The 18,677-nt window shown below is 44.0% G+C and overlaps 2 protein-coding genes across 2 annotated transcripts; one reads left to right on the top strand and one right to left on the bottom strand.

Moving 5' to 3' along the window:
• Positions 1 to 2,190: 2,190 nt before the first annotated feature.
• LOC130374637 (uncharacterized) lies at positions 2,191 to 12,264 on the bottom strand. The gene is made up of 2 exons (XM_056581565.1): positions 12,174 to 12,264; positions 2,191 to 10,170 (listed from the first exon to the last, which is right to left on the bottom strand). Exon 2 carries the CDS (start codon positions 8,306 to 8,308, stop codon positions 2,192 to 2,194), a length of 6,117 nt encoding a protein of 2,038 aa, XP_056437540.1. The 5' UTR covers positions 8,309 to 10,170; positions 12,174 to 12,264; the 3' UTR covers position 2,191.
• Positions 12,265 to 13,874: 1,610 nt separating this feature from the next.
• On the top strand, positions 13,875 to 18,213 carry fam110c (family with sequence similarity 110 member C). Its single transcript, XM_056581215.1, has one exon. The coding sequence runs from the start codon at positions 15,138 to 15,140 to the stop codon at positions 16,155 to 16,157; it is 1,020 nt and encodes a 339-aa protein (XP_056437190.1). The 5' UTR covers positions 13,875 to 15,137; the 3' UTR covers positions 16,158 to 18,213.
• Positions 18,214 to 18,677: the final 464 nt, after the last annotated feature.

Below are 18,677 nucleotides of genomic sequence, written 5' to 3' on the forward strand. Positions count from 1 at the left end.
GCAACAGAATACACACTTTAAATTTCACTTTGCGAGTTACAAAGGCGCACGGGACAAAGCATCCGCCATGACGTTGTGGGTGCCCTTAATTTGACGGATGTCTAAGTTGTACGGCTGCAAAAACAGAGCCCATCGCATAAGCCTCTGATTAGGGTTCTGCAAAGAATTCAAAAAGGTGAGAGGGTTATGGTCAGTGAATACAACAATTGGCATTCCAGAATCGAGGTACACATTGAAATGTTGCAGAGCCAGAACTAATGCCAATGCTTCTTTTTCGATAACTGAGTAGTTCAGTTGGTAAGCGTTGAACTTCTTGGAATAGAAGCTAACGGGATGTTCGATACCTTTTCCATCAGCCTGGAGGAGTACCGCACCTGCTCCAACATGGCTGGCATCAACATGTAGTGTAAATGGCTGATCCAGTCTGGGAGCTAGGAGGACTGGCGCAGAGCATAACAGGGTTTTAACAACAGTGAACGCTTGCTGACATGAGGTGGACCAGATGTATTTAGACTTGATCTTCAACAAGTCGGTCAGAGGGGCCACCACTGTCGAGAAATTACGGCAAAAACAGCGATAATAGCCAACCAATCCTAGGAACCTCATTAATTCTTTTTTCGTAGTGGGAACAGGGAACTCCTCAACAGCAGTCACCTTTGCATGAACTGGACGCACATGTCCTTGGCCCAATACTTTGCCAAGATATGTCACCGTAGCTTTTGCAAACTCACATTTAGCCAAGTTTACTGTCAGATTCGCATTTGCAAATCGTTCAAACAAAGCCCGGATGCGACTTAGATGATCCTCCCAGGTGTTACTGTAAATCACGACATCGTCCAAATATACCGCACAACCTTCAAGTCTGTTAACAACCATATTCATTAACCGTTGAAATGTAGCTGGTGCGTTGCGCAAACCAAAACCCATAACAGTATGTAACCCTTGTCCCATGTAGTTAAATAATAAATCTAGAGTGGTTAATACAATAAGACTGGGCCTGGGCTCGTTGTAGGAAACTACAACTTTGATTCATATGTTACTGTTGGATAATTTTAATAAATGACCACCACAACTGTATTTTAAATGTAAAAGTATTCAATCACATATTTATTCACAAAATGAAATACTAGTCGAATGTATTTTAGGAAAAGAAAACAAATAAACAAATAAAATAAATAAAATCAGATGCACGGGATTCTCCAATTTACAACAATGCAAACTCAATGTACCACACACAATCAAATTAACAACACACTTTAAATTAGGTTAACCCGTTGCAGGCCTGTTAGTTGAAGCTTGTGTGCGGTGGGGCCTAAAAACTGTACTGGCCGCTTCACTCAGCTTGAGCTCAAAATAAAAGCACGTGCAATGTGTAAATCAGTACTCACGAATCCAGGGTGTAATTAGTAGGGGCAGAAAGGGATTGGGGGATGATATTCTCACGAAGATAATGGCAATGGCGGTGGCAATCCAAACACACACGTGGGCAATGGCGGTGGCGAAGTCACAAGGAAGAAAACACAGAAAACAGCAGGGCCATCTGCTGGAAACCCCTCTCTCCAACGTCCAGCTCCTTTTTGCAGGTCACAAAGAAGTTTAAATCAGGACCACGAGTAGTCGACCTCACGATAAAACTTAACTGCTTCCCACACTACGATGCCTCCTCTTAGCTCTCAGTCCGGTCAGGTTTCTTTCTCTACATGTGCTCACTACTCCCCACGCTAACCTGCTGCACTAGTCCCGCCCTTTACACGTTGAGACTTTATTCGGATTGGCTTGTGAAGTTTTAATACAACCAAAGACAAAACAAATTAAATGATTTACGTGTGACAGGTAAAAGGTTAAGTTAAACATAAACACGGCTTCTTCCTCTTTTATATCCTGAATTCACAAATATTTTAGCCTTGATAAACTTAAAGACCTTTATATTAATTTATCGTTTAACTGTAAATAGTTTTATTAAACGTATTATATTTATGCTTTTAATCCGCACACATTTTAACCCATTTTATTATTATGAACTCTATTTATTTATGAACATTAAACACAGCATTTTATTATACTGTTAATTATTTTTTATGCTCTGTAACTTGTGGTTTTTGTACAGGGCTACACCCTCCCTCTTCTGAACGTGTAGATGTCCTCATCACACCTTTTGTCTCTCTTTAACTTGGAAGATTTTTGTACAGAGCTACACCCTCCCTCTTCTGAACGTGTAGATGTCCTCATCACACCTTTTGTCTCTCTTCAACTTGGAAGGGTGTTTTTTGTTCTCCTCCTCCATGTACCTTTTGGATGTTTTGGACTTTTTCCTTGATTCGTTGTCTTGGTTTGGAGGGTTTAACTTGAGTTGGATGACCATGCCATGGTGCATGATGGTAACTGGTTCACAAGATGGATGACCAGGTCTCTCATAAGTGAATCTCATAGATGGCTTTGGTTTTCTCAGGGATTTCCGGATTGTAGAAGACCTTTCACTTTCACTTCTAGCGCTTTTAGCAGCTTTATCACGTCTGGCTCTGTTTAACAGAGGTGAGCTTGCTCCCTCTTCTGAATCTTGCAAATCTTCCGCAGATTCAGTATATGTCTCTTGGACATAAGAGTGTGACAGAGGACGTGCAGCACCTTCAGGCGGTTCCTCATACTCTGTTTCTGTAAGTTGTTGATTTTCTGCAGCTTCACAGTTTTCCTCTTCAGAGTTTTCACTTTCTTCAGAACTCTGACTCTGTTCATCCTCCACAGGTTGATTTATCATGTTTAATCGTTTCCTGACCTCATCCACATCAAAATCTGGAGGATTGTGGACAGTTTCAAACTCTGAGCCTGAGGACTCTGTGTCACTTTCTTCAGACTTGGTTGATAGATGTTTCCGGGTAAGTTGAGCTCTTGTTACAGGTCTCCGAGCAGAGTTTGTATCATCTGATTGGTTAGACAACCTAACCATGTACCCGATGGGCAACAGGTGGTCTTGATGAAGAGTTTTTACCACACCTGTACCATGCTCTGGTTTGACCTTGTAAACAGGCAGATTAGGCAACTTCTCCACAACAACATATGGTGTTGATTTCCATCGATCTTGGAGTTTATGCTTGCCTTTTAGACCCAAATTCTGAATGAGAATTCTGTCACCTTTCTCCAAAGGTGAATCTCTCACACGATGGTCATAGCGAGCTTTGTTTTTCAGATGACTCTTTGTAGCAGAGTCAGATGCCAGTTGGTAGGCTTTTTGTAACTCTTTCCTCATCCTGGCGACGTACTGTTGGTAAGAGGTTTCACTTTCACCATTTGGCGAGATCCCAAAACAGATGTCAATGGGTAACCTTGCCTCCCTTCCAAACATGAGATGATAAGGGGAGTATCCTGTGGAATCATTCTTGGTGCAATTGTATGCATGTACCAGGTGGGTGATATGTTGACTCCAACTTTGTTTCTTTACAGTGTCCAGGGTACCAAGCATTGCTAAAAGTGTTCTATTGAACCTTTCTGGTTGTGCGTCCCCTTGTGGGTGATAGGGGGATGTTCTTGACTTCCGAACCCCAAGCATGGACAAGAGTTCTTTGATCAGGCGACTTTCAAAATCTCGTCCTTGATCCGAGTGTATCCGTGCAGGTAGGCCGTAGTGCACAAAATACTTCTCCCACAATACTCTTGCAACGGTGATAGCCTTTTGATCTTTTGTAGCAAATGCTTGTGCGTAACGTGTATAATGGTCTGTCACTACTAACACATTAGCAACACCTCTAGAGTCAGGCTCTATCTGCAAAAAGTCAATGCAGACTAAATCTAGAGGGCCATTACTTGTTATTTGATTCAAGGGCGAGGCATGCTGAGAGAGTGTCTTCCTGGAGATACATCTACCACAGGTTCGAATGTACTGCTCAACCTCAGCTGTCATTCGCGGCCAATAAAATCTGTCTTTGATCAGTTCGGTAGTGCGTTCCATTCCCATGTGTCCGCACTCATCATGTAGAGACCTTAACACCATTGGGCGGTATCTGGCTGGTAAGACAAGTTGTTTGATCTGTTTTCCGCATGTTTTTTCTTTTACTCTGTAGAGTAATCCATCCTTTAATTCCAACTTTCGGCTTTCGCGTAAGAGCAACACAGTCTCAGGTGAATCATTTTTTGAGCGTGTCAGCCCTTTATTCTTTTCCAGTGCCTTCTTTAATGGCCCAATTGTTGGGTCCATGTCTTGTGATGCCTGGATATCTTTCGGACTTAGCTGATCCAGCACGTTCATGCTAAGGTTCACTGGGAACACATAAGCTTCTGGTACAGCTGCAGCAGGAGCTCCCAACTGGTCCACCAATCTGTCGGGCACATCAGCCTCTCCACTGATGCAGGCTCGCTTGCAGAGGGCTTTGATGCCAGCAGGTGGGACACTAGTCCACTCTTTAGCCTCCTCTGGAGAGTATTGTCGAGACAACAAGTTAGCATCGATATTTTGCCTCCCAGGTCGGTATTGGATGGTGAACTCGTAGGTGGCAAGGGCAGCAAGCCAACGATGTCCGACTGCACTGAGTTTGGCAGAGGTCAACACATATGTTAATGGGTTGTTGTCAGTTCTTACAGTAAACTTAGCTCCATACAAGTAATCGTGAAACTTGTCCACGACAGCCCATTTTAATGCCAGAAATTCCAATTGATGGACTGGATAGTTGTGCTCTGAGTCTTTAAGCTTCCGACTGGCGAAAGCTACTGGTCGGAGGCCCTCAGGATATTCCTGGTTCAGGACAGCGCCTAGGCCATTCATACTGGCGTCCACATGTAAGATGTACGTCTTAGTGGGGTCAGCGAATGCTAACACTGGGGCATTGATCAAACAGTCACGGATACGCTCAAAAGCGGCCTGGCAGGCCTGAGTCCACCGTTCTCCGAAAAGCTCTGATGGCTTGAAATAGACTTTGCTTGGGTCGACACTCTTTTTGAAATTGGGGTCTTTCCAAGTGGGGGCATAACCCTTGGTGAGCTCAGAAAGAGGACGGACAATGGCAGAGTAATTTGCAATGAACCTTCGATAGTAACTGCAAAATCCGAGGAAGGACTTCAGAGGTTTCAGGTGAGTGGGCTCTTTCCAATGCTTGACTACTTCCACTTTGTCTGGATCAGTAGCTATTCCATTAGCAGAAACGATGTGACCCACATACCTAACCTCAGGCTGGCAGAATTGACATTTGTCAATAGAAACCTTCAATCCGACCTCCTCTAGTCGATCCAGTACCTTGAAAAGACGTTGCTCATGCTCTTCAAGTGTCTTGCCGAAAATGATGATATCATCCAAGTACACGAGAGCTTCCAGAAGATGCATATCACCAACAGCTTTTTCCATTAAGCGCTGAAACGTTGCCGGCGCTCCTGTGATTCCTTGTGGCATGCGCTCAAATTGATAGAAACCAAGAGGGCAAATGAACGCCGTCTTCTCTTTGTCCTCCGGAGCCATCTCTATCTGGTAATAGCCACTGCGCAGATCTAAGACTGAGAACCATTGGCTGCCGGAGAGAGAATCCAAGGCGTCGTCAATGCGTGGCATTGTGTACTGGTCTGGTGTGGTGCGGTTGTTGAGTGTTCTGTAGTCAATACAGATTCTTATACTCCCATTCTTTTTGCGCACTACAACGATCGGTGAGGCGTATGGGCTACGGGACTCTGTGATAATTCCAGCTGCCAGCAGTTGTTGTATGTGCCGCCGCACATCGTCTATGTCTGCAGGGGCTAGTCTCCTTGACCTTTCCCTGAAGGGTCTGGGGTCATGCAGGCGTATGTGGTGTTCAACACCCTTTGCACGACCAACCTCCCACTCATGGAGTGAGAAAACATTCCGCCTCTCAGCTAACTTCTGCTGAAGCTGACTCTTCCACTCTTTGGGAATGGGAGAGTCTCCGAAATTAAAGAGACTTGGGTCTATGGTTTCAGCTGTGAGGTCGGAAGGCCTGACTGGGGTAGCTGTGTCCACAGCATACATCTCAGCAACAACGGTCCCAACTGGGATTGAAGTTGTCTTTTTGGACTCATTTTGAATGAGGACAGTGAAACTGTTGTTGTCTATGTTGGCGTCTGAGAGCACACCAGGCTGTACCAGCAAACTGTTGGGGAGCAACTGGTCAGTGGGTGCATCGATCAGTACAAGATCCTTGGACGGAGCACTCTGTCTTTCCACTTTGCACGTTGCATAGTACTTTGCACCTGGAGCAATGGAGAGTGAACCGGGTCCTTCCCACTTTATCTGTCCCAAGACTTCATTTTTTGTTGACTGCTCTTGTGCTTTAACAGGGGCATAAACAGACTGTATTCTCATTGAGTACACAGTGTTCTCGTCACCTTTTGTCTTCGCCAGTTCCCATAGGCGGCGGAACAGATATGTGTTGGTTCCAACCAGCACAGGGGTTTGTTGTTGGTTTCTTGGCTCAGGACAAATCAAGGCGAGCACTTCTACTCGTCCCGTCACACCAGTGATCTCTTCTGAAAACTCCATCTCAACAACAACATATCCTTTGTAAGGATACTCAGTGTCAGCAAGGCCCCAGAGTCCAAGGCCAGAGAGGGGTTTTATCGGGACATCAAGTAAGTGTTTGTTATACCAGCTTTCAAAGATGATAGTCACATTGGACCCACTGTCGATGAGAGCATCGCAGACTACATCATTTACTTTGATGGTGTGAATAAATGATGGACCTACAAGACCTTCAGGTAAGTCAGTGTTGTTCTCTGGGACTTCAACCTTATTGGTTCTAGCTACAAAGTGTTCTTCAGCTGCAGGCTGCGGGTTCTCTTTGTGGGAAAGAGGGGAAACACGCGCCAAGCGTATGAGCTTTCTAATGACTTTCTGAAGATTCTCAGGGGCAGTACATCTGGTGGCTATGTGGCCATTTTCCCCACACCGATAACAGAAAAACTCATCATTGTCTTGTCGGGGAGAGGAGACTCTGGAATGAGCGGGCTTGTAACCCGTAGCTGCTTTGTATCGGTGTGGCTGGGGTGTTTGTTCTGATGTGTAATTCACTGCCATTACACTCATTTTACTTTCTAGTGCTTTCACTTGTTTCTTTAGTGATTGCAGTTCACTCTGTGACTCATTTCTCTGTTTTTGTTTCTCTGTAAGACCGTTAAAGGACTCATCAGATGGTGGCTGAGGTTGTGGGTTGCTTCTCTGCTCTAACTGCGCTCTCAATTCTTGAATCCGAGCTTGCAGTTCACTCCTAGAGACTGATTCAGGTTCTTTCTCCTTTTCAGCTTGGACGGTGCGTACACGCTGAGGACGCAGGTGTGACACTTGGCTTTGTCTGGCTGACTGGCGACCTTCCTCTTCCATCACTTCTCTTAACAGGTTCAAGAATGTAGGGGGATTACTACTCCGCTCCCTAATTTTCAACTGTAACAACATGAGTTCAGAGGTGGACCCTCTAAGAAGCTGCTCTAAACGAGTGCTGTTGGCAGCGCTAACAGGTAAGCCACCTCCTTGTACTACTTTGACAAGAGATCTCTCTACTCTTCGTAGGAACTCAGACAGACGCTCACCAGGCTGTTGGTGGAGGGCTCTGAACGACAGATATAGTTCTTCTGAGGACTCTACTGTACCAAAAATGCTCTCTATAGCCTCTATGTACTCACGTGGGCTAGCATCAGGTTGAGTCATGCGCACAGCTTGAATGATCTCAAAGGCGGGCCCTTTGAGACTTTCCAGTATCCGACGTCGTTTCTCTTTGTCCGAGCACTCAACTTCCTCTACTAAGAGTGTTGCTTGCTCCAACCAGTTGTCTAAGGTCTCTTCTCCAGTGGGAGTGGGACTGATCCCGGAGAATGTCCGCAAACGTCTGTATGGGTGACTGTCAGGTTGTTTGTTTGTTCTGCTCATAACATCACCGACTGCACGGATGATGTCTTCAGGGTTGCTTTTACTTTCTTTGGTGGGGGAACATAGACCTTGGATGTCCTCCAAGGTTCTCCCTTCACTCTGCAAAAAGGTAAGTAGCTTCTCTTCAAAGTTATCAAGCTGAGGCTCTGTGTAGCAGACAGTTTTCCAACTACTTCCTCCACTTATAGGCATTATCTCAGGTGGGATTTTAGAGGGGTCGATCTCTTCACGACACTCACATAACACCATCAGCGATTGCTGTTGATGGTGAAACATTTTTCCCTTAACTCTAACTCTTCCCCAAGCTTTGATGGTCCCTGCTGTTTCTTCAATGTCTTCTCTTGAAACACCTTCAGGCACTCCATGTAACAGGAAGGCATGCTTTAAATCTATTGATTCTCCTTTGCACCAGTTAATTAGCTCACGTTGTGATGGACTGTTTGCTAGGACTGCCATTGTTGTACTTTACTTTAATTACTTCTAGTTACTGTTAGCACATTACTTTAAATAAATGCTCTTAAAGTTGTGGGGTCATGTTACTTTTGCTTGTCTAATTCATTTTAGTTTAATATTATCCCAGCGGGGCCTCCATTTATGTAACCCTTGTCCCATGTAGTTAAATAATAAATCTAGAGTGGTTAATACAATAAGACTGGGCCTGGGCTCGTTGTAGGAAACTACAACTTTGATTCATATGTTACTGTTGGATAATTTTAATAAATGACCACCACAACTGTATTTTAAATGTAAAAGTATTCAATCACATATTTATTCACAAAATGAAATACTAGTCGAATGTATTTTAGGAAAAGAAAACAAATAAACAAATAAAATAAATAAAATCAGATGCACGGGATTCTCCAATTTACAACAATGCAAACTCAATGTACCACACACAATCAAATTAACAACACACTTTAAATTAGGTTAACCCGTTGCAGGCCTGTTAGTTGAAGCTTGTGTGCGGTGGGGCCTAAAAACTGTACTGGCCGCTTCACTCAGCTTGAGCTCAAAATAAAAGCACGTGCAATGTGTAAATCAGTACTCACGAATCCAGGGTGTAATTAGTAGGGGCAGAAAGGGATTGGGGGATGATATTCTCACGAAGATAATGGCAATGGCGGTGGCAATCCAAACACACACGTGGGCAATGGCGGTGGCGAAGTCACAAGGAAGAAAACACAGAAAACAGCAGGAAAACCCCTCTCTCCAACGTCCAGCTCCTTTTTGCAGGTCACAAAGAAGTTTAAATCAGGACCACGAGTAGTCGACCTCACGATAAAACTTAACTGCTTCCCACACTACGATGCCTCCTCTTAGCTCTCAGTCCGGTCAGGTTTCTTTCTCTACATGTGCTCACTACTCCCCACGCTAACCTGCTGCACTAGTCCCGCCCTTTACACGTTGAGACTTTATTCGGATTGGCTTGTGAAGTTTTAATACAACCAAAGACAAAACAAATTAAATGATTTACGTGTGACAGGTAAAAGGTTAAGTTAAACATAAACACGGCTTCTCCCTCTTTTATATCCTGAATTCACAAATATTTTAGCCTTGATAAACTTAAAGACCTTTATATTAATTTATCTTTTAACTGTAAATAGTTTTATTAAACGTATTATATTTATGCTTTTAATCCGCACACATTTTAACCCATTTTATTATTATGAACTCTATTTATTTATGAACATTAAACACAGCATTTTATTATACTGTTAATTATTTTTTATGCTCTGTAACTTGTGGTTTTTGTACAGGGCTACAAGTATACGAGAACAGGCCGGACGGTGTAATAAAGGCAGATATTTCCCGAGCTCTTGGAGTTAAGGGAACCTGCCAGTACCCTTTTAACAAATCAAATTTGCTTACAAACTTTGCTGCACCAACCTGGTCAATACAATCCTCCATCCGAGGCAGTGGAAAGGAATCAGACTTGGTCACTGTATTCACTTTACGAAAATCGGTGCAACATCGAGGTGATTTATCGGATTTCTCAACTAACACGCATGGAGATGCCCAACTGGAAGAGGAGGGTACTGCAATTTGATTGTCCAACATGTAGTTTACTTCACGGTGCAATATTTTCCTCTTCTCTTCAGAGACTCTGTAAAATCTCTGCCGGATGGGCTTAGCGTCGCTAACGTCAATATCGTGCTCCATCAGATTTGTCCTAGACGGCGTGTCTCCAAATAACCCTGGATAGCTTGCAATCAGCGCTTCTCAACAGACAAATGAGACAACAAGCCATCCATATTCTTTAGACATTCAGAGTTCTTCAGACGACCATGCAGTACAGAATCATCTGGAACTGCCACCTCCTCTCCCCCACCAAAACCTGATTGCATCACTGTACCAGCAGACAACCCTGGGCTCACTTCAGATGGAGTATGTGAACCCTCACATTCATTCTCGGGACATTCAAGTTGCTTTAGAACTTGGGAAAACAAATTTGAAGAAAAATTTGACCCTTGATCGCTCTGAATAATCTTTGGTATGCCGAATATTGTGATGAACTGAGTTAAAGCCTTAACTACAGATTTGGCTGTAATTGTACGCAACGGATAGGCGGCAGGGTAGCGTGTAACCTGACACATGACAGTTAACAAATACTCTGAACCAAATTTTGACTTCGGCAAAGGTCCAACACAGTCAATTATTATGTGTTCAAATGGGTTATCCACTGCAGGGATTGGAGAGAGTGGGGCAGGCTTAATTGTCTGATTGGGTTTACCTGTAAGTTGACAAGTATGACAGCTCTTGATATACCCTGCCACATCACGCTTAAGACGAGGCCAAAAGAAATACCGCAGAATGTGACAGTACGTTTTCTTAACTCCCAGATGCCCAGTCTGGTCATGAGAACACTGCATCACTTTATTTCGATACTTAGTTGGTGTTACTACTTGGTAAACTGGATCACCAACACCATCCATGCCCTGTGGGACCCACTTACGGACCAATACCTCATTCTGCAGAAAGTACCCACTAGCTGCACTCCGAGCTTCAACGCTAGGCCGCACCTGATCAAACAGTTCACTCAACGAAGCATCCGCCTGTTGTTCAGTGATAAGTTCCTGCTGGGAGATAGACAGAGAATCAGGTACATGCAAATCCCTCCCACAGTCCAGTTCTTCATGGTCAACAGCAAAATCTTGAGGTTACGAATCTTTTGCCGCCATTGCTCGTGTCACAGCACAAGCGGTAAATACCTCAGGGAATTCAATCTTACAATCAGCTGGGTTATTCATCAACGGAGTACATGTATCAGGTGGGGCACCATCAACCCAGCCATGATTGCCAGCTAAATCATTACCAAGAACAACATGGACTCCACTAAGTGGCAAAGCAGGACGAACCCCGAGGTGGACATCACCAGTCACAAAGCCACAAGCCAAACTAACTTTGTGCAAAGGAACACTGAGAGTCTCTAAGCCCATTCCCTGCACTAGCAGACAGTCACCTGTGTCAGTGTCCTGAGAAAACTTCACAACAGAAGATAATATGAACGAGTCCTTTGCTCCTGTATCTCGTAGAATTTTTACTGGCACTTTATCCATACCACCAGACACAGATACAAATCCATCAGAGACAAATGCTCCAAAACCAGAAAAATTCCCATTTCCAGTTTTAACTGCCTCAAGAACTTTATCAGAAACAACTGGAAGGTTCCTAATTGGAACACTTAAGGCAGCTGGTTTAGGAAATGCATTGCCTCCTCGGTTAAATCTGCTCTTCAGCCAGGTGCAATCCGCTTTCCAGTGTCCTCGCTCACGGCAGTAATTACAAACATCATCAAAGCCACCTGAACGTGAACTACGGTTCGGCTTTGCAGACTCCGACCACGACATTTTAGCAGAGCGGCCAATGTTCTTAGCCTGCACATCTGGAATACGGCTTCTCCCCAACTTTCCTTTTCGAGCCATAATATATTTATCTGCCAGAATTGCTGCTTCATTAACCGTTTTCACTCCACGCTCATCAATATGAGTGGCAACTTCCGATGGAAGACTATCTTTGAACTGTTCCAAAACAATGAGATCACAGAGATCTTTAAATGTAATGACCCCTACTGCTGAACACCATCTATTGAAATGTTTAGACAACTCTCTTGCAAATTCCACGTTGGTCTGTTTATCAGCCTTTTCCCAGGACCTGAAGCGTTGCCTATAAGCCTCTGGCACCAACTCGTATGCTCTAAGAACTGCATCCCTTACAGTGGAATAGGTCTGACACTCCACTTCACTAAGAGCGGAATAAGCTTCCTGGGCTTCTCCAGTGAACACTGATTGTAACATAACAACCCGGTCAGTTTCAGGCCAACCTCTCATATCGGCTACACGTTCAAAAAGGATAAAAAACGTGTCTGGATCTTTCTCGTCAAACTTTGGTATAAGACGCAAATTACGAACCACATCAAACCCTTTTACCTGTGCTGTAGCGGGTTCTTCAGACGATCCTGAACCCTCAGCATTACCCACAATCATTCCTGCTTTAATAAGGTCTAATCGGTACTGTTGCAACCCCAATTTATCCTTTTCCAAAGACTGTTTTAGATGTTCTTTCTCCATCTCCGCATTTAATTTATCCTTTTCCAAAGAATGTTTTAGATGTTCTTTCTCCTTTTCCAAAGAATGTTTTAGATGTTCTTTCTCCATCTCCGCATTTAATGTCAACAGCAGCAGCTCCTTCTGCTGCTCAAATGTTAGACCTACAGGAGGAGAAACAGACACAACCGCAGCCTCACTTTGTACTGTGGCTGGCAACACACCACTCTCAATTAAAGAAGCCCTCAATGCCCCTTTAATTTCCGCCTTTAACTTTTTATCCCAAATGTCAACACCATAATGTTGCACAAGCTTCAAAAGTTGGTCTTTTGTGCAACTATTCAAAATTGCCTCAGTGGGAGACTCAACAAAACTACTGACAGAAGCCATGACAAGACTGTTGATTATTGGGATGCAAATAGAATTGGAACTTCCCCACTAACTGCCTATCCAAACTAAATAATCCTGACCCTAGTGTTCATGCAGCTTGCGGTGGGTATTTATGCACTGTAAACCAGCCGGTTTGAAAGGCGACCTGCAAGCAGACAACCCCCAAGATCCTTCGGACGTGCTCCCGAGACAATTGTCCAAAAACAATTGACACTAACCACGTTGCCACAGCACTACCAAAAAGGATTAAACAAACGAAACAAAAATAATTCACGCAACCCAAAGGGGAAACGCAACTGAAGCCTAACAGGGGAAGTTCAAATTCAATCATTTGAATGATTGGACAATCAACTGTTTAGCCTAACCTCAGCAGATTACCCAATGAAAAGCTCAATCCCCAACCAAGCACTACTGATCCACAAACCCACAAAGGAGCTTCAAAACATATTAACCAATAGTGCACCAATTAACTGATAGAAACACCAAACAAAGATCAAGACTTACCGGCCTCCCCAAAAACCAGTCAAAACTAACAATAGTTTTACCATTGTGGAAAAACTCAAATTGGTCGGACGAGCCCCCATATGTTACAACCTGGCTCAACGGTTGCAACATTGAAGGGGAGGCCACACATGGTCTTGGATGAGCTTAATACATTTATTAAAGAATACCGTGAACAAACAAACATAACAGAAACTAAGGATCGGGCTGCAGGCCAGGAAGAGAAAGAGTCACTTGATCGGGGCTGCTTTATAGGCTCCTGAGCCCAGCCTGCTCAGGTGAGCTGCATCTCGTTAGGTGATAATCCACCAACCAGCAACCTGCAACACAGAACACACCAGAAGCAGCACCACCACCACAAGGCAACCCTGTGACCGTCACACATGCGCTGCCCAAGGCCACTCCCCCACACACATGAGCGTGCGTTGCCCAAGGCCACTCCCCCCAAACACATGAACGAGCGCTGCCCAAGGCCACTCCCCTAACACATGAACGTGCGCTTCCCAAGGCCACTCCCCCAAACACATGAACGTGCGCTTCCCACGGCCACTCCCCCAAACACATGAACTGCAGGAACACTGCGAAGTACGGGTCCGTGGGGGAACAGCACAGGTCCTCACAATGTGTGAACGGGCTGATTGATTCAAGGAAAAGTATGATTATACATTTTGGGGCTCTAGCAATAGAGGAAGCAACTAAAAAATCCTAAAATAAGGCTCCATCTCGTGACCTCTCACCCACCTCTGAGATTTTTAGCTAAAATTGTCCCCAGACTTTATCACCAAACCAAAAAGGAGAATGGAGAAACCCTAGCCCTGGGGTTAGGGTTAGGGTTAGTCACCCCAGGCATCACCCTCAACCTGGGGTTAGGGATAGTTACCCCAGGCATCACCTTCAACCTGGGGTTAGGGTTAGTTACCCCAGGCATCACCCTCAACCTGGGGTTATGGTTAGTTACCCCAGGCATCACCCTCAACCTGGGGTTATGGTTAGTTACCCCAGGCATCACCCTCAACCTGGGGTTAGGGTTAGTTACCCCAGGCATCACCCTCAACCTGGGGTTAGGGTTACGTCTCTGTGCCTGGCCCCCTTTTGGCAGAGATTCCAGGTTTTCACAGAGCGATCCCACGGTGTCCTCTGGTTGATTGGCCATATGACCGTGTTCCTATATCTTTCCAATTACTTTCGATTGATTTATTGCGATGCCTTTTATTTCCACACATTTGATGATGCTTTGTGAATCATTGCAGGGCTATTTGTATTGACAAAGACAGCCATCGATGATAAATTACCTTTATCTGTGTCCAATCCCCAGCTGTATTTTCCTTCCCCGGTTAAGACAGCCAATCAAAGCAAAATGTTGACAAACATCATCAATACAAATAACCAATGCAGATGTAATTATTAGGGACAACCCACTGAAAGTGTAAACCAAGCTATGTGGCTATGAGGAAGACCTGATCTGTACCTGCAGGGGAAGGTCAGAGACTTTCTCACTTTCCTTGGGAAAAAAAGAGAATTGTGTGTTATGCGGGCGACCACCGCCAGAGTGAAAAGAAACTGTGTCAACTTTAACAAATCCTGCCTGAGATCTTATCAGGTGTACTTTGCCCAGGCTTGTGTTTGGTTAAAACTCGCTCAGCGTGGGACGGCTGGAGCGGCGTGCTGCGTGGTACAATAGAAAAAAGAAAAAGAAAAAACAAGGAAAGGGCTCTCTGTCGAGAGACGAGTTTGGGCAGAGAACAGGCTGGTTGTGGAATTCTGAGCTGACACATCTTTCGAGGTGAACACAGAAAACACACCTTTCCCATCGGAGCAGGGATACTTTGGATCGCATTGATTAAGACATTATGGAGGCCAGTAAGGAGGTGGACACCACAAGGGTTTACCAGAAAGGTCCGGAATTCCTTCGCAAACAAATGGAACTGGAGAGCGAGAGCAAAGGGGGATTGAGTGCGGTAGAAAGGCTAGCGGCAAGCAAACCAATATATGTTAAGAGTCTACAGGTCGTCAACGCAACACAACTGCCAGTTATACACATTGGATCAGCCTCTGTGAGCAGTAATGGTTCTTCAAACCGCTCCAAAGGCTCAAGACGGACTGGAAATCCTGCGGTTGAGGAGCCAGTATGTCCACCAGAACTGGACAGCGTGGTTCGACGATCCAGCTCTAAAAAACGCCCGGATTCCTTATTACTTTACCGACATAAATGTGACCTACTGAATGGGTCGTCGACCCGTGTGAGGAATAAACAGAATCTGGGAAACAGGTTACTTTGTGGCAATGCGGATCGAAATTGCCACTTACTTGAAGCAACAGATGGCACATCAGAGGGGAACGAATTAACTGAGGGGATTACAACAGAACGGGTCTCAGGTGCGGTTGGTAATCAATCTGGGAAATCTTTAACACAAATTGCGCAACAACACAGCAACGCTACGGACAAAGCGGGTACAAACAGTGTTTTGAGCAAACCCATTCACAATAGACTGGCCGAGGTGAAGAAGAGGTCATCCAAGGGGGTCAGCCGCTCCCACTCTGACATCAGCTCCAGGTATTCCAAAAACTTTGCAGATTTTGATGGTTTCTTCCAGTACTGCGGCCTGGATGGCGAGATGATCCAGTCTTTGGGAAAGGAGAACTTTTCAGTGCACTCAGAGGAAGTGGCTATCCGAAGAGACAGTGTCTCTACCTCCGACGGTGGCTTCTCCAGGAACAGCGGGAATAGTGACGGGCTACTGGAGGAAGAGCTGGGGGAGAAGATTCACCAGGGGACTTCGGTCATTGAGCGCAACGCCAGGGTTATCAAATGGCTGTACAGTTGCAAAAATGCCCAAGAGACTGGGAAAAAGTTACGAGAGCTTGATTAACTTCTTTAATACTTGTTTTATTTGAAATAGTTGCCAAATGTTACCTTCAATATTAAGTGAAATGTTGGAACTTCCTACTTCATTGGCATAATCGTGAAATATTAAAAAAATGATAGCCTGTTTGAAGACTCATCATCATCAATCTGATCTCGGTTTATGGCCTTCACTATGTTTGCACTGTGTCTTCTACCCATTCGTTGTTTTTGTATTGCAAAAAAATGGGTCTTTTGTGCAGGGACATACAACTACAAATGTCACTTCTGACATAATTATTCAATGACACTTTCAAAGAAAGTACTATAGCAGCTTTCAGAATAGTTTTTACCTCAATGAATATATTCGTCCTTTTATCTTAATAGAACATGCACCAGATTGAAAATGTTCACAGAGGACATTAGGTTTTAGGGATTCAAAATACCAAAACAATACCATGCTTCTTTTAAACTACAGCAGTCTGTTCAAAATGACCAATTATTCCAAGAAGCACTTTAGGGCAGCAGTTATTTTAAAAGAGATGATGATTTAGGTAAATTATGTTTTTGCAAGGGCTGTAGGCTTGACAGCATGCAGGGTTTAGGGTGCCTCACCTCACCTCCTTGTACTTTGATCCATCCTTCTATTTTTTTCCCCTCCAGGCGAGAGAAGTGTGACAGAAATCATAAAGAAAGGTTACATAGTGGTCATTCGCTAACATGCAATACCCCCCCACCCCCACCTAGCATGCACACACACACACACACACACACACACACACACACACACACACACACACACACACACACACACACACACACACACACACACACACACACACACACAGTGCAGTATAGATTATCCAACAGCATTTATATCAAAATAATCTCCCAGCTGGGTGATCTGTTAAAGTGTGATAGTGCTAAAGCCCCTTAAGGTATGGCTTTACCTGGGTCCCCTTGTTCTTCCCCCTTAGTCCTTTCCTTTAACTATACAATGCTTTGTGTCAGATAACTTTACAGTCCTTAACAATGGAAACTATTAATACTACACTGCCAAGCAAGAGAGGTGACTCAATTCTAGACAAGCAATGTCCTGCCTGTCTCATTTGACTTTAGCCAAGGAACAAAAATAAACAGCCTCATCCCTTTATTATAGTTGATCTGTAATTAGTGTACTTAATGCTCTTTTATTTATTCCTTACACTGGTTTGCGCTGTGTTTGTGTGTGTGTGTGTATGTGTTGTTGTGTGTGTGTGTGTGTGTTTGTTTTTTTAGCAACGTGCTTGTTGAGCACTTCATGGAGTCACTACATTTTTGGTGATTCTAATTATGGCCTGAATATTACATTTGTGTATCGAAGTACCGAAGTGCTAAGCACATTCAGATCATGTACTTGCCAGCCACGAGATAGCAGTGTTACGTTCATGTGTATTTATTGGGTTGCTGTTTTCCCCTCCCTATTCATTATCTTTAGGAGTACGAATATGGCTGTTCTAAGGCCTTGTTGGTTCCACCTGTGGTCTTTCTGATGCTGCCCTCATTCAACCTTATATCCCAGCCTGTTAGCTTAGCCTTGTTAACTGTCTGTGGTCTGTTGCCACTGTGGCCATTGGCCACTTATTGTGTTTCATCAGCCTTGTCCTATCGTGGCCATATTAGGCCTTGTGTTTTGGGTAAGATGTATTCATGCTTTGTTCGTTCCTGTAGGTAGCTGGTCGGGGTGAGCGGCCACCCTGTTTTCCTGTTTTTGTGGAGCTGGTGAGCTAGGCATACCGATTGTATTTCTGTTGATCTGTTGAAAGATCGAAAGATTATTTTGTTTAAGGTCCCTGACCTATTTTGGGCTTGATATACATTTGTTGTACCAATAAATCTTTTGTTTACATCTTTAAACCCAGTGTCTATACTATTTAGTAACTTTATGTTACCCCACTTTCCCCTAGACCAGAGGGTCGTAACAAGAATTATAATTGAATGTTGCCATTATCTCAGTTATTCTGCTGATCTTATGATGAATATAATACAGAATATTTATTCATTGGTGACACATTCCAATTAAATTGATACATTGCAAATAAAAAGTGTGCATTGTAAGTTTAAAAAATAAATATTATTTTGTATGTATGTATGTATACGTGTGTGTGTGTGTGTGTGTGTGTGTGTGTGTGTGTGTGTGTGTGTGTGTGTGTGTGTGTGTGTGTGTGTGTGTGTGTGTGTGTGTGTGTGTGTGTGTGTCAATGTTGATCAAGCGCTGAATGAGTTAAAACGTTAAAAATATAACTAATTCCTATAACTGTCATATTCTCTAAAATAAAAACTTGCATTGTGACTTGCATGAGTTTCATTCGCATACAAAAACGACGGTTACTTTGTGTGATACTAGTCTACGGTCAAAATAACAACATACCAACATGTGCGCGAGCTCAGCCAGTCACGTGTGTGGAAATGCCTCACCAAAAACAAGAGGATAAAAAAAAGAAACAACTAATAATCAAGCTGGCCAATCCGTAGCGCGGGATTTGGGTAGCAACAGGATGAGTTTCTT

This window comes from Gadus chalcogrammus, chromosome 21 (assembly GCF_026213295.1).
Source record: "Gadus chalcogrammus isolate NIFS_2021 chromosome 21, NIFS_Gcha_1.0, whole genome shotgun sequence".
In the NCBI taxonomy this organism is placed as follows: Eukaryota; Metazoa; Chordata; class Actinopteri; order Gadiformes; family Gadidae; genus Gadus; species Gadus chalcogrammus.

Bases quoted from the DNA above. Each gene is read 5' to 3' on its own strand.
- LOC130374637 (XM_056581565.1), bottom strand. From the start codon at position 8,308: ATGGCAGTCCTAGCAAACAGTCCATCACAACGTGAGCTAATTAACTGG.
- fam110c (XM_056581215.1), top strand. From the start codon at position 15,138: ATGGAGGCCAGTAAGGAGGTGGACACCACAAGGGTTTACCAGAAAGGT.